General features: G+C 41.6%; 1 protein-coding gene across 5 annotated transcripts in view; it reads right to left on the bottom strand.

Moving 5' to 3' along the window:
* Positions 1–22,424, bottom strand: part of KIAA1549L (KIAA1549 like) — a 65,279-nt gene that overhangs the window by 37,304 nt on the left and 5,551 nt on the right. For all 5 annotated transcript variants that reach the window (XM_027906173.1, XM_027906175.1, XM_027906176.1 and 2 more), the window contains exons 4-11: positions 21,136–21,355; positions 20,003–20,136; positions 17,254–17,416; positions 14,070–14,129; positions 12,450–12,601; positions 10,869–11,040; positions 7,320–7,483; positions 1,388–1,578 (exon numbers count right to left, since the gene is read on the bottom strand). In XM_027906173.1, the coding sequence (XP_027761974.1) occupies positions 1,388–1,578; positions 7,320–7,483; positions 10,869–11,040; positions 12,450–12,601; positions 14,070–14,129; positions 17,254–17,416; positions 20,003–20,136; positions 21,136–21,355 (1,256 nt within the window). The remainder of the gene's footprint in view (positions 1–1,387; positions 1,579–7,319; positions 7,484–10,868; positions 11,041–12,449; positions 12,602–14,069; positions 14,130–17,253; positions 17,417–20,002; positions 20,137–21,135; positions 21,356–22,424) is intronic.

Genomic DNA, 22,424 nt, shown 5'->3' with positions numbered 1-22,424 from the left:
CATCCAAATGCGGTTCTTCTCTACTGGTAATCCCTGCAGACAGCTCTTTCCATGCTCCAGGTGATTTCCTGTGCAGCCAAAGAAGCATGCCAAACCAGAAATTCGCTCAGGATCCTTCTGTCTCCATTTTTCTGTAGGGAAAACATCACCTTATATAACCAGGGGGGATGTCCACCCACCATAAAGGGCAGCGGTGTTGGCTCCAGCGTGTTCCTGTCACAGGGCACAGCAATATCGTGCCGAGTTTGCCAAGCTTTTCCATTACTCCAAAGGGGCAAATGTCACTGTACAAGATGAGGTGACTCAGCTATGAAGATCTGGTTTGCTATAGAATTTCTCTGCACTAGCCAGATAACTCTTCTTTTATGTTGTCAGGTCCCTTCAAGAGACAAGGACTGTGTAATGCCAGTGAATTACACAACAACTGTTACCTCTATTCAGGCTGTTTACCTAACAGTTTTATTTTCCTCTCTTCCCTTCAGTATCATTCTTCAGTTCCATTCTAACTTATTGTCAAGGAAAAATGGGCACAAAGCATGGTAAACAGCCAGGATAAAGGGATAATCTTCTTTCCTCACTTGTGGTGACTGAGACAAGAAATAATGACCTTCTATTCATCTATTCTGTTGGGGATTGAGGGTAAACATGAGGTAAAATTTCTCAGCAGGAAAGGCAGAAGAGAACAGATTGTTGGAGGAGGCTGTGATCATCCCACCAGTGAAAGACTTTAAATTAAGGTAGATAAACTTGAGTTGGGGGGTGTTTGACCCTGCAGCAGAGAAGAAGAGGAGCCAGATAGCTTCCTGGGGACCTTAAATCTGTGGTCCTACAACCTTAGAGACTTTGTATCAAGAGGCTGCAAACCTGGGGCACTTCACCTTAGACACTGACATTATCTAGTCTATTCTTGCATCCTCAGAAGTTTTGAACTGCTGTAGCTGGTTTGGATGTAGAAGTCTTCCATAATTTAGTGGATGTTTAGGGTTTTTCCTTCTGCACTGGGGCTAATTCTGGAGTGATTGAGTCCACTAGTGGAGTTACAGCAATTTACAGTGGCCAAGTCCTGTCTTTTGGATGGCTGGGAAATGATCAGTGTTCGTGATACAGGTCCCATGTCTCATTTAGGCTCATCTCTTGTAGGACCCCACAAAGAACATGAAAGCCACTTCCCCTTCACCTCCTCTATGAATGTACAACCTGTGAAGGTCTCACTTTGGTTTACCTCATGTTTTGCAGCAATCTGACATATCCAGGGCAGACCAGCGTTATACCAAGGATATATCACGGAGGAACCATCTGCCACACACGCAGCCTGGGTGCCAAACCTTACAGCAACCAGCAGCACGTACCCTATTCCACCCCTCTGTGCCAAGACGCCAAGCTGTACCTTTTCCTTGTTTCATTGGATTTGGCAGTTTTGATGGTGCTCCCATCCTGGGTAATTTCTCTCTCCTGGGAGGCAGGAGCATCTCTGACTGGAAGTGGAAGTATGACAGTCTCCTGAGTTACAGGTAGAACTTCATCTTCTGCTCCCTGCTGACCCAAGTGTTGCTTGGCATAGTCAAAGCCTTGTACTGGCTGCAAAAAGAAGAGGAGAAATAAAAGAAACTTCCAGCATGTTATGTTAATACACATTTTCAACTTCAATACAAAATCTCTCACTACCCCTTAGCTTCTTTAATTACAGAAGTGACAGGAAAAAAAATATGTAGATCGCCATGAGAATGCCCAGCAAGAAACCAATTTCTCATGAAATCTCCACTCCACATATTTTAAACATGATTAGAATAAAATTGATCTTGGCTAACCTTTCTTACCCTGCTGTAACACCCCCAGAAATTCCTGAAAGAATAAGGATGTAGAAGAAAAAAATGAGGAGGAAAAGAAATAAGACCATATAGAAAACTTTCTCTGACAAAACCCTTGTGCTTCCGGAGAAGGTGGGAGTAATTTATTCCCAGTCAAGACAAAGTAGAAAAAGGCACACGTCAAAGTTTCATGGGCAACATTTTCCAGAAAAGAATCTTTTTCAGATCAGTGAAATTATATTTCCCCTGGCTTGCCAGCTGCCTGCTGGGAAGGATGTTGTTGACTTCACTTGTTTCTCTCGGGAAGTGGCATTTTCACCGGAGCCTTGCAGGGAGGCAGCTGAGGGAGGGTGTGTGCCCAGCCTCCTCTTCCTTCCCAAAGCCCATCCAGGCTTTCCCTGCTGCCTCTGCAAGGGAAAAACAGAGCTAACACGTGCCTCCCAGGCAAGGCAGCCACTCAAAGGTGGATCCTCTCAACGGAGAAATTAAAGCATTTAGGCAAAACTTGACTTTCCAAACTTCATTTTCAATGGGAAGAAAAAGAGAAAGAAGAAAAAAAAAAAAAAAAAAAAAAAAAAAAAAAAAAAAAAAAAAAAAAAAAAAAAAAAAAAAAAAAAAAAAAAAAAAAAAAAAAAACAACAAACCAAATAACAAAACACCACAAAACCAACCTCCTTTTTCTTAGGGAGGAAAAAATATGAAAACAAATTCCTGACCACTTCTGGAAAAAATACTTAAAAAAAAAAAGTGTTCTTGCTACGCTAAACTGAATTAATTTACCCAAAACTGGAAGGATGCTGTTGCTGAAGCACAAAGGCTATTGACACAATGCTAAAAAAAGCACTACAAAACACTTCAAAGTTGAGTAGCGATGATTTTAAACCTCAAACGTACTTCAGGAAATACACTGGAATTAGTTCATGACTGATTAGTCTCTCTGTGTTCCTGTCATGTCATTATTGAATATTTTAGTTGCAGAAGAAGAAAATCAGCAGGGGAAAATAAAATAGCTGATGGCACAGAATAAGTCAAGCTCTGAAAAAAAAAACAAAAAACAAAAAACCACATTTTCTCTTCTTATGCCCCTTACTAAATCTGTTGCTATAAATAAAGATACATTTCATAGGTGAGCTCAAACTGAAAATAATGAGGCCATCTTCTACTTTTTAAAACACATTAAACATGCTTTTTGTTTATGGGGAATCTGCATGGCATTCCCAATCTTCCTGTCCAGACTGAGGCTAATGATTTCTAATGTGCTCCCTTATTTCAGCGCTCCTCTGGCAAAAGGAGCTCCAGTGCATTAAGGAGTCACTAAGTGGGCTAATGCTGATTTGGGAGAGCAGAAAACTCCACGCATTACCCACCACAGAGCCTGCAACACATCAGAGAAATGCCAATTCACCATCACCCCTGAGGTGAGCCTTCTCCTTGCCCTCCCCCGAAGGCAGGGCACCACAAAAGGGCCACCAAAGTAGCCTCACAAAGGGAGGAAATGAAGAAAGGGAAGGGAATGAAGAAAGGGGGAAACAGAAGCTTTGTGAAGGGCAGCTAGGAAGGACTGCACAATATGCTAGATAGTAATACTGTTAACCAAAGGAATGTTTTTAAGTGTCATTATCAATGTTAAGTGCCAGTTAAGAACCCTCCTAGATATTCTACAAAAAAGGTAACAAAAGAGAAGAGGCAATTAAATCAGTTAGTTCTCCCCCCGTGCCTTTGAAAGACTAAAATAAGTTTCAACTTATACTTCCATATCTTACTTAAAAACAAACCCAAGCCAAAACCAACAAAAAAAAAAACCCAAAACAAACCAAACCAGAAGCGGCAGAACATGAGAATTACTAAAGAATTCTGCACCGTCCCAGCTTGGATCTGCCAAAGGAAGAAAATGAAGGATTATTTTAATCTGAGTTCCACTTACCACCACATCTAGCAACAAAATGCAATAAAGGGAGAGCTGAGAAAGCCATCCTCATCAGCGGACATATTGCGTTAAATAAAATTCGATCTTGGAACCCTGCTCCGTGAATGCCCACAGGAGCAGATGGCTTTACCACCCCTGAAGGGAACTGGCAAGGCTAAATCACGATCAGGCACTGCTGAAGCACTGCGAGAATAGATGTCCAATAGGACCAAAACACTGGGAAAGACCGAGGGGCTGGGATTTTTAATATTGCTTTTGAAATAATAAATGGATGATGAGACTGTTAGGTTTACACAGCCTGGCAAAGGGCAGACTGAATATAGAGACTTCTTTCTAGGACTCTTTTCCCTTGTCATGGTCATGAAAAAGACATTAAAGAAAAAGAAAAAAAAAGAAAGAAATTAAACTAAAAAGAAGCAAAAGAGAAAAAAGGATGATCAGCTCCTCCCCTCTATAGGTATACCCAGGTACACAGTTTCACTGATTTTTTTTTTTTCTCCATGCCCTTTATCAGACTGACAGTCATTGTTTTCCCATGGTTGCAGTATTTGCTTTTGCTTGCAGTTCTTAGACTACAGATCTTATCTCTGTTTACCTGCAAACTTATTCTTTCATGGTCTAAAAAAAAAAAAAAAAAAAAAAAAAAAAAAGAAAAGGAAAGGTGACAAGGTGACAAATCAGACTGCAGCCTTTAGAAAAGCACGCTGTGAATTAAAAAGCGAGAGATGCAAAAGTTAACATCCACCCAAAAACTCAAAGTGAAAACAGTTGCCTAAAATAAAAATAGCACTGAAACAACATTAAAATAAAATCCCATCAGAACTCCATGATTTGAATTTATACTCCTTTTCATTTTACAACCGGAGAGAAAACAAAACAAAACAAAAAATTGTAACAGTCCCTTTTCCCTGCAACTTAGTCCAGATGTCCCTGACTGCTGAGGCAGAACAGCAACACAATTCCCAAGACAGATGCCACAAACCACACTATCTAAGAGAGGTCATTTTGCAAACTTCATTTATTTACCCTTCAGTCTGCTATAACAACAACAACAACAAAAAAGAGTCATTCTTAATTACCGGGCACAACCACAGCAGCGCTGCTGTTAACGCTCCATCACCACCCCCAGCAGCACACGGATATTTCATGCTAAACGTTCCATTACCCCTCCGTGCAGGGTTCGGGCACCCTGTCCCGCTGCAGGGGACTGAGGGGAGAGGCTGGAGGGACGTGGGAGGCAGCTCTGATCTGCTCTGCTCTGCTCTGGAGGACCCGCAGCCTCCCCGCTGCTCCCAGCAGCAGCAGCAGGACTGCAGAGATGAGCAGGCAGCTCCGCTCTGCCAGTCCCCTTGGAACAGGACTTCTGGAGCACATGAAACAGCACCGCTGCGAACAAAAACACCTGAGATCCGAGGCTGCAGGTATGCAGTAATATCCTCCTCTCCTTTTGCTGGATATCCAAAAGGTATCAAAAAAAAAAATCGCTCCAGTGATTCAACACCAAATCTCGGACACGCAGAAACAAAACAATAAAGCTGCTGATTAAACTAAAAATCACTCCACTGTGACTCCACTTAGAGCAGAGTCAGCATTAATCAGCAGTCTCAGGCACTTTCCTGAGCCATGAAATACAACATACTCGTTTTAAATGTGATATGGATATGTGCTCATCAGCTATTTGTACTGCCAAACTGCATGAAATGTGGCAATTACAGTTCAAGCAACTACCACTATCCGTTAGGCTGGCATTAAAAATAAAACTAAACCCCTTCTTTATAAAATGACCTTATTTCATTATCTCCCCAAAATATTTTTCTTAGCCTTACTTGAAGTAAAGATGCTGAAAACAGGAATGACCAAGCCAGTCCATTCCCAGGCCCACTGCAGAATTTATCTTCCACAGTCCATATACCAGCATAAACTCTAAACTAGACCTGGCTGAACCTTTTCCATGGAGCCATCATCGTGAAACTAAACAGGAAGCAATTTAGCTTTCACTTGGAAATGCATCACTTCTCATAAAATGAATTAAATTAAATCTCGTGGAGTCTCAAAATAAACCATAAAGGGGAAATGCGCTCCAGAAGTGGACCTCCTGCACTCCAGCCACAAATGTGAGCAAATCTGCAGGAAATCCTCCTTAAATGAGTGTAGTGTGGGTGCTGGGAGCTCAGCACCGGTTGTTTTGTTCTGCAGATCCAGCTCCCCATCCGATGACATTGCCTGCTGATTCAAGTGTAACCTGACTGAGCAGGTTTTACCTGACCATGGATCTTACAGACTGATTAAATCTGATTTCTCAGGAAAAGTAAAAAAAAAAACACATTTTCTCTTTCTTTTTGGAATGCCACCTGCAGATTAAAATATTAAAATACTTTCAAGGTTTTTTTTCTGTACTGTAGCTTCTACCAGTAGTGTGTTGTTTTTTTTTAAAAAACAGCAACCTTCTTCAGCTATAAAGCATCCCATAATGATGGGCAGTTCAAAACAATATACAAACTTAGTCTTATTTTTACATCTAGCTGGGATTAAGACTATATATAAAAAGAATCAACTGGTGCGTGGTATTTGCAACAGCCCCTAATGAAGCATAATTTGCATTAATAGAGGCTTCAGGGGGGCGTTGCCTATCACTGCAGTGGCATTAATTTTTGTTTGTGTTTCACTTCTGCAGATCTAGTGTAAACACTAGATGGATAACAGTGGGTAAATAGATAAGCACACTGGAACCAAAATGGAAATGTCTTTTTTTTGCATCGTTTTTTGATACAAATGTCTTGTTTCCAACTGGCACCAGCTGCACCCATCTGCAACGAACCAAAGATAAGGAGAAGAGAGCTGCCACTCGCATCATGCCTTACTTCAGCTCTCCTTCCAATCTACATTTTTCAGCAGAAGCAGCAGAGCTGAAACCTCAATAATCCTGCTGTCTGTAGCATTAAGAAACCAAAGGAAAAAAATTCACCATCTCAGTGCCATGCCAATGGGGAAGAACAACGTCAGCTAAAAGGGCAAAGGAACAGTATATGCCTTACACACAGGCTCTGTGGGCTGAAAACTCCTACCTTTGGTTGGCCCTGTTGAGGAGCCACTGAAGAGCAGCACTGAGAAGGCAGACTTGTTCACTGGGGAGACAAATCAGTATTCTGTGCCATTTTCTGTCAGAGAATCAAACTGGAAATGCATTTGATTTGGGAAATAAAACTTCTTGTAATCGATATGGGTTAGTAACTTAAGGAAAAAAAAAAAAAAAAGAGAAGATGTGATGCTGATAAGCCCAAGGCATAATATCAGATTTCCCCAACTTTGAAAAGGAAGCCCCCTCAGCCCTAATGGCTCAGTGCCTGCCATCGCTGTGCGTGGATCTTCTGCCACCGCTACCTCCGCGCAAGGGACGAGCTGTGATGGAAGTCGACGAGCCCTGAGTATCCAGTGGTATCAAAGACAGAAAAGAAGTGCAAAGACCCGACTTGTGATTAACAGCCACTTCAATACCAAACATTCTTCAACGACATCTATCAGAGAAACCCGCTACGACCTCAGAAAGCAAAAGGGCGTCTCGGATCTCGCGGTCGGTCACTCACCTTCGCTCTCTGAGGCAGGTTCATCATGGTGTCGGGCTTGAAGTCGTTCTTGTTCTTCCTGCACAGCACTGCTGTGATGATGATGATGATGACTGTAACCACAGCAATGGGAGCCAGCACCGCTGCGATGATCCACAGGTTGTTTGGGGGGTTCTTCACCACGGCTACAGAAAATTGCAAACCGACACTGGTAAGCTTCACTGTGCAACATCCCAACTGCTTCCAGTCTTCAACTGTCTCCATATAAAAATTAGTATTAAGAGGACCGTAAGTAATCTAGCTTTCTATACAAAGGAATAGCTTAATTAAAACAAAACAATCAGCAACACTGTTCAATTCACAAATCCCTGGGCTCTCTTCTCTTATTTATATGCAAATACCTGGTTATATACAAAAGCAGCCATCCACTCCAAATCAAGTTAGATGCCATATCAGAAATTACTCCAGTGGCTCATTTATAGAATAAACAAAAAACCAAAAAAAAAAAAAGGTGCAAGTAATATATCCTTAACTATTTTTCAAGCACAAATCCAGCTTACAGCAAGGCAGCCTGCATGTTAAAAGAATACACATGAGGTTCATACCTGGTGTCAAAGAGTTACTGGCTCAGAGAGAGTGAAGTGGCAGGGGTTTTTCAAAAACAATGAAGCTGAGCACTCTAATATAGTTATTATCAATATCAATAGGGCTATAAGAGAATGTTTCTCTGGCGCTCTAGAAATAATTTATCATAGTTAAGGTCAAAATGAATCCATCATTTCTGAAGGAGTGGAAATAACGAGGTTGGAAAGAGCTACTTGCAGATATATTAATAATGGCACCAGGAAAAGGGGACGTTTCAGAAATGCAGTGATGCAAAAACATTTTAGATTCCATTTTATCAGAATAATCTCTCTCTGTATGAACCTTCAACAACTTCACACATAAGAGATCCTCTGTGACACATTCCCAGTTCTCCCATTTCATTTCTTTCAGAAAAAAAACATCAGATAATCTCCTTATAATGCTGACTTCTGCTGTAGTGAAACATTTAGTGGGCTTCACCATGGTATCTCTGTTTATTTTCCTATGGCACCGGTTGCTGGCCTGGACAGGCAATTGTGAGAATACCAGCACAAAGCAGCCATTCCCATTTCCTAGGGGACCAGTGCTCTCAAATGTCATTGAGCTTATGAGCTGTCAGAGGCACTCAGCATCTTTCAGGATCAAAGGCATACCAGCTTGTTCAGCAGCGGTTACAAAAGCCAGCTCAAAGTCTGGCTGAAGCCTGAGCCTGTTTTCTTGGTAGATTTTGCAGCTTTTTGCAAAGCCAGTGTAGTTTGTTGGGTGATGCAGTAATAACACCACTAGGTACAGGACTTGAGCAAAAGACTATCCCAAAAACCAGGTTGAAGCCTTTCAAGGTTCACTTTTCAACAGACTCGCATAATTCTTAATTGCTGACTCTGACATTTAGTTTGGGGATGAAAGGGCTTTGGGGAAGGAAGTTGAATCTAAATTTTAACAAATAACAGGAACTTTAATTATAGAACGCTGCTGTGGGAGCAGCAAACAATTGTTGGAAAACTGTATTTATTCTTTGTAGGGAATGCAGAGGGAATGATGACCTTATGGTGAACGGGACAGACATTTAGGAGTCCTAGTTTACATCTTTAATTCAGTTACCAGCTACCAGTGTGACCTCAAGTCAACCCACGGTTCATTTAACTTAATAAGACTTCAGTGGAATTTGAAACAAGCCTTTCATTCTCTTGTAACTCAGTCTCCTGCTTATAAAACGGGAACATCCATGTTTTTTGATATTATTTGTCTGTCTTATCTAACCCGACTCTGAGCTCCCAAGGGTAGATGTCTTTTCTTACTGCATTTTGGAACAGAACTTTTCATTCTGCTATAAAGAAATTCTAATGAGCCAAAAATGAAATCCACACAAAGTATTTTCTTTGGCAACACGAAGACAGACTGCAAATAACCATGTCCAAAATGAAAGCAATTGATTTTTTTTTTCTCCGTAATAAGGTATAAAGATAGAATTGCCTCCTACATTTCGAATAACTCTGCCTTCAGAGTCTCAGTTACCCCAGGTCATCATTTCAATTTCTGGTATATTCTCTTCTTACAGTATTCTGTGCATACTTCACTGGTATGAAAATCTACAGATGAATAAGGCTGCCTCATCAGACCATGGAAATACAAAGTTAGATGATGAGCAGCAGATGTCATAATTGCCTAAATACCCCATATAAATCACAACACTGCACAAAGAGCTAGGAAACTGCTATGTATTATCTATATCTTCTTCAGTAAAAAAAAAAAAATGCATTCAAGAAAAATTCTCAGGGAAACAGAATTATTTAGAATTTAAATGCTGGAATTTAAGGAAGCAGGAATGGAGATAGACCTGTTCAGTCGAATTAAAGTCAGTAACAGATCATGATTTAATCGAGGATCAGATACAGTACATAGCCCATTCTCTGGAAATTATATCACATTTCCGTCTTTTAACTCAATCCTATGTTTATGGATGATACATAAATTGCTTATTACAGTGGTCCCTTCTTTTCCTGTCACCACTGCATGTAATTATTTTAGTATCACTGCTCCTTCAAGCAGATATAATTGCACCAGGGAGACCCATTTTATATGCTGTTTTGTCAGTAAGGAGATCCAGTAAAGAAGTCCACTATGTAATTTTAATTTCATCTAGATAAAAACCTTGGTGAAGTGGAGAGATTCAGTTAGCTAAAGGCATCAATTTGTAAATTAAGCTGTTACTGCACCAAAAAAAAAATAAAGAAAAAAACCAAAAACAAACAAACAAAACCAACAAAAAGACACACACCAATAAATAAATAAATAAATAAATAAATAAATAAATAAATAAAAACCTACAAGCTCCACCACAGGTTTATGATTGTGGGTCAACTATATAGGAACATCCAAAACCAAAAATTTTTAGAGAAATCTGTGTCCACAAAAACTCAGTAACTGATGAAGGGCTTGAAAGACCTTTATTTTTCAAGAATAGATTCCTTTTTAGCTACATTGCTCTGAATGATATGACCATATCTTGAATCTGAAAATTGCCCATACCCACAAGTAGTTCTTTTCAACTTCGCTTTTCTGATTTGCATCTAAACAATATCTTGAACAACCACATGGTGCACCTGACAAGGTTCTCGGTGAAAATTATTATTAAAAAAAGGAAATAAAATAATCCCTTCGAGACAGAACTTACATTATTTTGAGCAAGTCAAAACTAAAGGACTTCTTAATAGCCCCCACATTTGACTTTGGGTCAAGTTATTTGAATAGCAACTTCGCCCCAGCCATCATTAGCTGACAAACCCATGACACCACAGGCATCAGAATTAATTCCAATTTTACTGTTCTGTAATATTCAGTCCATGGATGTTACTCTGTGTGGTAAGTGCAGGCTTCCCACATCTACACTGGTGTTTTCACAAAGAAAGAAAGAAAGAAAGAAAAAAAAAAACAAACAGAATAAAAACGAGGATTAAACTAGAGAATTTTTTAAAGAACTCTTACGATCAGCTTGGACTTGGATGACGTAGCCCAGTGTCAGGGCCATGCGCTGGGAGTCAACGGTACTCAAAATTTTGGCAGCTGCAGTGCCCAGCAGGGGCTTCCCATTGTATAAAGTGTAATAGGTCAGTTCAGCCGGCTCCTTGGGTCCTGGAATGCGCTGAATTTTTACCATCTTCAAGGGAAGCAAATAAATAAATAAGTAATGAGAGAAGGAGGAATAAATAGTGCTTGCATTATACCACTGCAAAACTTGCCAGGAGCTATTTGAAGGCAGTGCCCACAGCGAACTCCTCCAAGACCTCCTACAAGCATAAGCTCCATGAAAATGTTCTCACAGGATCAGAGCTTCTCCCCCCTTCATAGCCCAGGTTATTAACTCAGTCAGTCAAAGGACTGACTGGCTCCTTAAAAAAAATTTTAAATATAATCCTAAAGTAAAAACCTACCCTAAGAAAAGCATGCAGTAAAAAAGGAGGAAAGGATCAAATGTTTGGACATTACAGTCCTCTGTAAAGAAGGAATTCTTATAATCTGTCCTGACCTACTGTTAGGGCATATTCCAGTAGAAAAATACCCTCACATTTCACTTCTATCCTCATTATTTTTTATCCCAGGCTGATAATAAAGAGAACCATGTGTTTCCCATTTTATTCTGCAGAACACTGTCAGAATTTTCACATTCCTCAGAGTAGAGAAAATGTCAAACATTTCTAATGATGAGAAGAAAAGGAGTTTTATGATTCTTCTCCATTAATGTGTATGGACCGAAATTTTATAAAGATTCACATTTTTGGCAAGCAAAACGTGTTCCCTCTTCAAATGCTTTCAGTGGGAAAACACAAAGAACTGTGGGCAAGTGATAAAAATAGTAACTTGGGTTTATATCTCACAGCAATCAACAACTGAAAAACATAATGTAACTTTTCGAAAAAGCAACAACTCGTTATGTAATTTTTGAAGACTGAAGAACATGTATTCAATTGCCCCTAAATATCAGTTGGCTTAAATGGTGAGAAAACAAAATATGACCATTTCAAAATACTGAATGAGAAATGCTGTAAATAAGAGAAAGATGATTAATAAATTATTCAGGTCTGATATCTCTACTTCATGTGATCTGTGGCCACGTGGTTGGATGACTAACCCTGCAGACAGGCTGCCTCTTACATTTTTTCCCCAACAAAAAAGAAAAAAAAAGAAATTCTAGCTCTGAGTTACCAAGGGAACTTTTTTGATGAATAAAAGCTTGGAACTCTTCACCATGCTGAATACGAGACTTTACGCTAAAAACACGCGCTCATAGCAACCAAAGAGAAAATATTTATTAACACTGATTAACTAATGATGATCCCTAGAAGATGACAGGCTGACTGCAGAGTATTAATGCCACGCATTTCGCCCTTGTTACTTTGATATTTGGGGAGAGGGGGGATAATACAAAAACAAAAATACAGGAAATCTCAACCCAGTCAGACATATCTGTTACAAAAACTGAAGCTGGACACGTGAAAGCAAAGCCCTGTTTGTTTGTTGCTTTTTCCAACACGTATATCCAGGCGCAACCGGCGCGGCGTTGACCACCTGCACGGTGTAGCTGCCCACGGTGGTGGCGCGTCTGAACCGCCGTCCTTGCTGGTGGGACATCATGAACAGCGGGGCCAGGCGCTGCTCCATCAGGCGTGCGAAGCTCTGGTTGTTCAGCCCCAGCAAGGCCATGTCGACCCCTTGAATAACTGCGGGGGAAGGGAGAAAAACCAGGTCATCAGCGCGTTATCTTATGTGGGGACAGGTAAAACAACACGCGTATTTACTGTCTGTATCAGCCCCTGCATTGTTCTTCTCAGATAATGCCAGTGGTAATTTCAGAGAATAAAATCCTCAAAAAAAAAAAAAAAAAAAACACCAAACACATTTTTAGGCCTTCAGTTTACCAAAATGGCTCTGGGAAGCACCTAATGTATGATGCTCAATGTCAAAAGTAAGTTAAAACCTATTTGCGAGCTCTTGGTTTTATGCTTATCACCAGATGCTCCTGTTAACTAAACCAGTTTTCCATCCTGCAGGTATGAAATCAGAAGTTAGGATTTTGTACAGCTAAGCTGGAAACAAAACACCCTGCTGGAGAGTACCAAGAACTGAATAAACATTTCTGAAGCATAAATGAATGTAACATTTAGAAGACACTGGATTTACATAAAGTTCAAAAGAGTGACACGGCATGATGATTCAATTTCTACATATGTATGATCTTTTCAATATTATTTTTAAAAAATCTACTGGAACCACCATGATTTTTTTGAAAACAAAGTTTCCACAGTAATATCAATACTACTCCATTGCAGTAGGTGCACAGAGGCAAGAAATGGAGTATGAGATTCTCAGGGTCCACATGGGGAAGAGCAGTACCACTACCTCAGAGGGTCATAATCTCTGAAAAGACATTTTACCTCAAATTTATGAATAGATATAACAGGCACCAAATCCATTTCATGTCAGACTCCTTTTTGCTTGCTCTCCTGAGCATTAAACAATTCCAGATATCAATTAAAAAGGCTTTGGTATCTACTCACTCAGAGATGTCTGGGGAAAAGGGTCTCTTTCTTGCCCAATTATCATTTCTGAAGTAAAAATGGTTGTGAATGAGAATGTGGTACCAGTTGAAATCACTTCATAAAGCAAGATTTTAAAGCTTCTGAGCTTTCTGTGCACCTTTTCCACCAACAGAAAGTCACCTGCCTAAGGTTTTGGGTGAAAATGCAAAAATCTCTGGACCCAGAGAGTCAGCAAATCATAAACATCCTTGGTTTAACAGTTCACCTTCCTTCCTGGGCTATGTCTACAAGTCTCTTTTGATTTCAGATTTAAATCTAAGAACCCGGAAAAGAAAAAAAAAAATAACAAGCAAAATCTATTTGTGTTTCAAAACTCTGAGAAGATAATGCTGCTCTCAGAAGTGCTTAAACCAAAGTGCTGTAAATTCCGAGGTGGGTGTTGGATGCAGGAGACGATGCTGTTCGAGATGATGAATCAGTTACGCCCCAGAGTGACTGTAAATACATTTGCCCAGCTGAATGCAACAGGCAGCTTCAGTGGGCAGCCACTTTTTTTTGTCTAAAAGTACTGCACTGATGTTTTTATATAAACAAACACTAAAAATTATCACCTGAAGTGCACGGGGGAGGGAAGGAGATTAAAAAGTACCTGTTATCACCCAGTAGTCTCTAGTTGACTCCGAGACATCAAGGTTTGGATACTCCAAAGCTTTAAAGACAAGAGTTGAAATTATGTCACAACACTCCAACATCCTATAACATTACATGTCCTGAAATTGGTTAACCCAACAGTGATCAATAAATTGAACTATGGCCCAAGAGGAAATCTAGAGGCATAATTTTCAGTGTTAAGATTTCTATTCTCTCTGAAAAAGAACATCCAAGTGTAAACAGAAGCAGCACTGCCACACAAAGCAGAATATCTGTCTCCTGTTGCCCAAACCCCTGGCTGGTGCACTGCCTGGGGCAAAGCCCAGCATTGCCCAGTACCAAGAAAGGTGGGTTAACAGGTGTGTCCACTTTTCTGCTGCTTTCTCCCCTGCAAGAAAACAAGACAGGATTCCATGTTGCTTCTGTGATTAATCCTTCTGCAACCCAGACCACAGTTTTAACTTCAAGTAATACTAAAATAAACCAGGATCAGACTCCACGTGAATTACAAACAAGACTAACGAAACTGCAAACGCACCTTGGAGTGTGGTGCTCTCTCTCACTCTGCACCTTTTAAGGCATTACTACCATATGTGTTTGCATCTGTGAGAAACTGATATTTGCCATTTTGGTGCCTTTTGTTTGCTTCTCCCTCTCCAAAGTGCATTAAGCTGTAAAGCTCAAGATGCTGCTAATTCAGCTCAGCATTTTTTTCAATGCAACGTGGAAAGCATTAATACTAGGAACTTAATTCAGAAAATATCCATGCTTTGCACACTGACGTGCTGCTATTGAGTTACCCTGATTTTTAAACACCAAAGTGGCGTGAAATAGTAAACACTGGAAAGGATCTGATCACGCACAGGAACTGCTTTTGAGGAGGGATTTCACGGCGTGCCCTGAGCTGTGCATTTCCATGACAGATTGCAAAGGCTCTGGAGGAGCCACTGGAGCCTACCGGGAAATAACACGCTCTGAGAACAACCTCAGTATTTGTTTGATAAACTGAAACAACAAGACTGCCACACGAATGAGCATCAAAGGCTCTTCAAAGGAAACATTTTCCAGACATACCATCAGTCTGGTGCCATAAACAGTACGTTTGCATTAAGTTCTGAGTTTGCAGTACAGCTGCTGCACTGGGAATAAAACCAAGAACTCCAAAATGAAATACAAGCCATTAGTCGTTAACGAAGCACTTAGCTAAAGACTTCATCAGGTCTCTTCATCATATGTGGGGACCAACAGAGAACTGCAGTACCACACAAGACTTGCTGTGTGACAAAGGGCTTTTACAGCTCCTGATGACTAAGCATATGCCTGCACTGCCTTCATGAGAAGCACCATCATCCTCTTCCTATGCAACAGGCCTATTTTGGAGGCTGAACACCTGAACTGAGCACAGCCCTCATCAAAACTTCCTCAAGCTTTCTTCTCCCTGTGCTCCTGGACGCCCCACGAAGACAAACCCTGCACGAAGAGCACTCGACAGACAGGCTCACCTGCCAGCCACGAAAGGGAAGGAGCCTGTCTGATAAGAAATGGGCTACACCCCTTCCCTTGTCAACAGCCTCCCTCCACCTCCCCTTGCCTGTGAAAAGACTCTGGGAAAACACAAGCCTGCCTTGAGATGCGTCTCTTACCCTGTGATGGAAACTCTGATATAAAGGTGCACCAACGCAGCTCAACAACTCATCATTGGGCAGTTTCACCTATCTGTTTGCAAATACCATAATTTGATAGTTAATGCCTCAAGAATAACACATACACACCTCCTTTTCCTGCACACTCACCATAGTTAGCTGTGATTCTTGACTGCCTCACAGCAGAGAGCGAGCACTTATCCCACAGACAGCTCATTGTGCAAGTCACTCATGAAAAATTGCACAAGGTAACTCCTCTTGGAGTACTGGGCTGTTGGCAAACAAAATGGACCCACATAAAAAAGATAATTTGTGTTTTCCCCAGCGCTCCCTTTCTAACAGTCTGCTTCTGCTTTTTCTTAGAGTCAGAAAATGAACAAGCACCTTAGTAATTTTTCCTGAAGCTACGAATCCACTCAGTTCAGAGCTCTGATCATAAAGACACATTTGCCTCTACCCTCACGTGCCTGATTATTTCAGTGCTTGTGAAATGCAAAATTACAAACCGCTGCATAGTCTTAGCAGTGAGTTTAAGGCTTAACCAGAGGCTTAACCAGATCTTTTCTGGTGTTCGAACAGGGTATTTCAAATCTAACAAGCATCTCATAAAGATTTACACGCGGTGAGATCAGCTGAAGCCTGCCCTGCCTTTACCAGCCATTACCATGCACTGATGTGCCCAGCATGTCCCTGTCTCTTCTCACGTCCAGCGAGCGCTGATCTCCAGTGGACCTGCAGATAACCTGTCTCTGCAGTAAGCCTAATTTCACACATCACATTAACAAAACATAAATCCCCATAATCAAATGTCTCGTCCCTTTAATCATTTCAGAGAAATTAGCAGAGTCAGAGAGCATATGTACCACACAGGCTGCCTGCACAATTATCTCCAGCTCTCTGTACCTCAGAGCCTTCATAACAACTGGAACGCAAGCAAAGTACCGATGCTGAAGAGCTCAGACCACTTTTAAACAGAGGATGAAACTCAGCAAATACACCAACAACTTCTTAAACAAAGAAGCACCCCTAGAGCTCACCCACTACCCAAACACACACTCACAACCTGATCCAGCCCAGCCACAGGAGCAAGCACAGGGGCTGAGGCTTCTACTGAAGTAAAGGGCTATGCTGAAGCTAAAATTCATGTGCTGTGCTAAGCTTTCCTGAAATGAGGAACTGGAGACCTTTTGTGCTTTGCTTTACATGAAACCACCATCTTATTTTGTTTGGAACCTGTCACAGGGTTGGGTTTTTTTTTACTAATGACAGCTTATATGTGTTTTTCTTGATTATTTGACATCGCTGCCAGCAGCCAAAGTAAACACTGAACCTAGAAAAAAAAAAAAAACAACAACACCAAACCACACCTGGGTCCCCCCCTCCTTTTTTTTTTTTTTTTTAATAAAAAATATTTTTTTAAATAGTCAGAAAAACCACCTACAGTGTACCAGCTTGACAACAAAGCTTATGGTGCTTGCAGAGCACAAGCCTGGTGCTGGCCAAGGTTAAAGAGCTGCGTGGTGGGAAGCACATACTTACATTCAGCAATGGTGAGAGGTGGGTAGGTGAGGTAGAAACCCACCAGCTCAGCTGACAGCTGATTAAGAAGGTTGCTGGAAATAGTGCCATTTAGAGTTGTGCTTCGATTGTTCACTACATAAAACAGAGTGACAGCTTGGGAGACATTGGAGGTGTTCAAAATCTGAAACAGAGGCAAAAATAATGTATTGCTGGGTTTCAGCTCAGTTTAAAAAAAAAAAAACAAAAAAACAAAAAAACAAAAACACCAAACACCACCACCAAAAACAAGTAAAACTCCAAAACAAACAAAACCCTGGAAAAACAAGCATACAAATCCAAACAAAACGTACAACAAAACCAATCAAACAAAAACAACAGCCGGGCCACTGCAAACAAACTGGGAAAAAGTCAACTCGAACAGCGGATTAAATACATCACATTCAACATGACTGTGTAAAACTTTACTTGTGTGATACTTTTACCCCTACTTGAGCACGTGCAGAGGTCCTGGAGGACAGCAGCAGGCAAAAAGGACTGAGCAGTCAGGACTGAGACTGCTTTCCCCTGTTTTTATCAAGAAATGTAAGATGAAGGAGAGGGTTCTTATCAGAAAAAAACATCTGCTGCTTGATGCAGGGGAATTGACCTGTATGTCTTGCTGTCTTTGCTGCCTTCCTAGCGCAGTTATCTAGATCCACACCTTTTCCATACAAAATAAAGGGATATCATGTCTCTGCTGTTCCTACCATCATATCCCAACCTACTCTCTTCCCCATGTTAGCTCTATGCCCATCTCTTCCTGAGCCCAAGCCTGAAGACTTCATTTAAGGACCAATTCTATTTAGTGACTGCTGGATCATCTCCTCAAGCACCAGTTTCACGCAGGAAGCAGAGAGGAAAAGGCAGGGCAGAAATAACAAAACAAACAAACAAACAAAAACAACAACAAAAAAAAACAACACCACAAAACCACACACAACCAAAACCAAAATATGTTTTCTCAGAAAACTTATGTCCTAGGACAAGAGGGATATTTTTCGGGCTATGCATAGCCCAAACCAACAGCATTCATGAATGTTATTTAAATACCCTATTTGTATCATCTGGATCACCAAGTAAAAACAGAAAGCACGGTATAATAATAAAAACATCAGGAGAAGGGTTTGAGGTCAGACCAAAGGGCTGTGTAGCCAATGTCCAACTTAGACAACTGGTTAGCCAATGGCCAGGAGCAGATGGTTGGAGAATGAGCATAGAGCAAGAGAAGACTGCTTCCAGCAGGGTAAGGTTAGCCCACAGCTCTGGTCTGAGCCGTAAATCATATGCTTAGGTTTAAAAAGGGTTGATGACTTTTTATTGTATATCTCTGGCCAACTGCTTTTTTGTAATTTCCAGACTTTTTCTCTAGTAACATCTTTATCACCTACTGTGGGAAAGGACTCTTCCTAAGGATTTTTAAACCTGAGTAGTTCTGTTATGGGGAAACTCAAAATGATCACTCCTGATTTGCTACACCACTCATGGCTGGAGAACCATGGCCAGTTTCATTTCTCCTGGCCTGGAAGTTGCTTCACGCCTTTTACCCACCTTGCAGCCCTTCCCTCTGCTCTTGGAAGTGCAGCAATGCCTTTGGGAATTCGCTCAGTCTGCTCCAGAACTGTTCCTCAGTCTGTAACTAATCTAAAACCCTCATACAGATTTCTGTTGCACTTAAGTCTTTTGCATGATACGGAAAAACAATTTCGGAAACATTTACCATGAAGATTGCACCCTTGAGCCTCTTACTCCCCAGTTTATATCTTGCCTCCGAGACCTCCATCCTCTCTCTTCCTAAACTGGGAATACCCACAAAAAAACCCAACTAACAGCTTCTACTAGGGCTCTTTACAAAATTGCTTGGGTGCTTTGTGAGATCTGCCTTTTCCACCACAAGCAAATTAGTCACCATGAGGTTCCCCTCAGTGCCACAGGTCCAGCTACTGAAAAGCTTGACAATCCCTTTTTACCTACTGTGGTGAGTCATCTCTTTCCACGCACTTTTCTGCCTCTCTGAGCAACTCCAGCTTGAAGACAAGCTCACAAGAAACAGCACCAAAGTTAAATGAGGAGAGCCCTGACAGCGAATTTTCTCCTTCTGGAAAGTTCTGTACAAACCATTCTGAGGAGGAGCACAAGTCCATACACAGAGTTTTATCATAAGTAAAATACATATAATATCACCCAGAGGATAATTTCTTTTTTCCTGAAGCATAGCACAGAGCAAAAGGGTGCTGGCCCTCTATACACAGAAATATCTGCAAAAATCAGGTCCTTAGTGATGAATTTGTGTCTGTGAGTATGGAATCAAATGCATACCGAAAAAAGAGAACGAAATATATTCCATTAGCTCAGATCTTACAAACAAGCTATGCCTGTCACCATCTTTATACCTGAATAGCCACAGGGAAAGCAACTAATGTGTCAGAATAACATATTCAGGAAAAAACCAAAAATGTGGGAGAATATCTTTATATATTTGCTTTTATTTGAATTTCATTTGCATGACTTAACTGCAAACAGTAAAAACCCAAACTCATGAAAAGTACCTGTCTTCCATAAATCATCCATTTATAAGTTTTCCTGCGGTGCATAAAACTACCTTATTTCAGCATGAAAGCATGAACTTCCTCTCACAGTGGCTAGCCAAGGCACTACGCTGAAACACAAACACAAAGAATAACCCAGAGGGTTTGGCAGCAGGCACTGCCAAAGCAACACAACATCGTACCTGAACTGTTAAGTTGTTGCTGGTGTTTAGGACCTTTCTTTCAGCATCCTGAAATGCTCTCTGTAGTCGCTGTTCCATGGTCTGAATAAATTTGCATGACTGAATATTGTCTGTCTGACCCACAAACTGCAGCTCTGGAAAAGGAACGTATTAGCACGTGGCCAAAGCATTCTCAGTTGCATAAACCCTCCAGTGCCAAGAGCAAAATGATCAATTTACAAATTAAGCAGGTGAAATTAATGCCTCCTAAGATCAGTTGATGGCATTCGGGTAGCGCACTAAACGAGCCTTAATTAAGACAAAATGTAAGAGTTAAATTGCATTGTTGGAGCTGATGCTCTCCACAAACAAGTGGAGGTTGTTTCTGCAGTGATATATTAGATGGTAAGACCAGTTCACTGTGGATATATTTACTCAGAGCCAGGCAGCAAGTGAAATCATTCTAAAAGACAAGTTATATAGTCTTAAATCTTACAGGTCATTTGCTCTTGCAAAACATAATCAGTCACAATATTGATTCTCATTCTAAGAAAAACATACCTAACTGGTTAATTGCCTTATGTGTATATAAACATGTGGGCACAGACATAAGAAACCTTTTTATCATTTCATACATCGTTCTCCAGCACTCTCTGCCCTCTCACAGCTTACAGTGCACCACAATTACTTGCTACAGCACAGAGGGGTTCAGCAGTGACCCTGGGTCAGACAGCTGGGACCTGGGTCAGGCGTGGGTCCAGCCAGAACAGTACGTGTGTGTGTGTGTATATATATATATCATAGAGTCATGTTTCCCATCTGATTGCCCCCAGAAGGGACACACAGGTTACTGCACAATCCATCGATTAGAGTCCATTTAACAAGTGCCAAGCACATCGGTGTGTGACTCACGCCTAACGCAAAGCCACTTCACCTCACAGCAGCGCCGACGGCCGCGACAGCAGAGCACCAGCAAGGACAGGGATGCCCACGCTGGCTGTCCTTGCTTGTGCCAGGAACATCAGAACCCGAGACCAAAGCAGAGCTTGTCCTTCTGCCACACCACTGCACTGGAGAGCGGGGGGCCGAGGCAGGATCGTTGCCCCTGGGGACTGACCCACAAACACGCCAGGGGCAGACAGAACACGGCTCACCTGTTTTCAGCTGGAAGTGGTAAGCGGGAAGGGGCTTCCACGGCAAGGCCAGGGCCACCACGGCCTGGAGGTGTGGCACGTGCTGCTTGATGTCTGCCGTGGCGTTGCCGACGCCGTACGCCAGGAGCCTCTCGATGACGGCAGCCGGAATGAAAACCAGCCTGCCCCGCGTGACGTAGTAACCAACCGTCAGGTTACTCGACTGCTCCAGGATTTCAACCTAAGACACACAAGGGAGCACGTTTTTTTTTATTTTTTTTTTATTTTTTTTTTTGCAATTCTATCGCTATTCGATGGGACTTCTCACGCTTAATATGGCTCCCTTTGGGATTTTTTATCCTGTAATCCCCCATAAACCCTGTGGGATCAGTTAGTGTCACATCAGACACAGTATTAGCAGAGCTGCTCAGAGAGCTTTAGGCCCAGCATGTGCTCTGAATTGAAGCAGTGCAGTACTGCTACCACAGCTGTCACACCTCCAGTTTAGGCTGGGGCATCATTCACGTACAGATACTGGGACGTTTTAATGATGCATGTAAAAACACAGAGAATCCAGAGAAACTCCAGCTCCTGCTTCATGCCTGAGATTCACTGACTGTGTGTATGTGTCTATCTGTCATTGCAGGTTTGGAGACAGATTTCTGAAAGGTAAAAGTTTTCAATATTTGATTGGGCTGTCACTTCTATGCTGTTTTGCTATACTGTCCAGCCTGTAAGTGGACCTACATGAGTGGAAATGACAAACCACAAGAATGAACACGCCACTATGAGCCAAAACATGAGCTGAGTTTTACCTCAATATTCCGTATTTTACAACAAGTTTTAGCCCTGGAACTGGTCCTCCCAACTAGGTTTTAGCTGGCAGCTCCTCTCAAATTTACAAAAAGGTAGGGGACTAAACCTGACAGTTCTTATTGCTGCTGCCAAGACTCGGGAACACACAATTCCCAAACCAACTAACATCGTCCACACTCGCAGCAATGAAGCATGGGGACTGAAATCAGCTTGATGCCCTCTATTTTGAGCAAAATTGCTTTCTTTTTTCCCAGGGGCTTGGGTAAGGATAAATTATAACACAAACCCCTGCCTAAGTGAACAGGAACCCGTGTGCCAGAGAAAAGCGCCCCAGCCAGCCCACCCAAGCCTGCTCTCACACAGCAGTGCAGAGGTCCCTGCAATTTAGCTGCAAAGTGATGAACACATCACCTCCATTTATTTTCAATAAAATGTGCTTTCTCCCTGCTCGGGATTCTCACCCCTGTGGAATTGCACTTGTCAGGTACTTGGTT

Source organism: Empidonax traillii, unplaced genomic scaffold, assembly GCF_003031625.1.
Source record: "Empidonax traillii isolate 1590-97213 ecotype Southwest subspecies unplaced genomic scaffold, ASM303162v1 scaffold1256:size278899, whole genome shotgun sequence".
Classification (NCBI taxonomy): domain Eukaryota; kingdom Metazoa; phylum Chordata; class Aves; order Passeriformes; family Tyrannidae; genus Empidonax; species Empidonax traillii.
The sequence above is the reverse complement of the archived record's forward strand: the minus strand, read 5'-3'. Positions and strand labels throughout refer to the sequence as shown.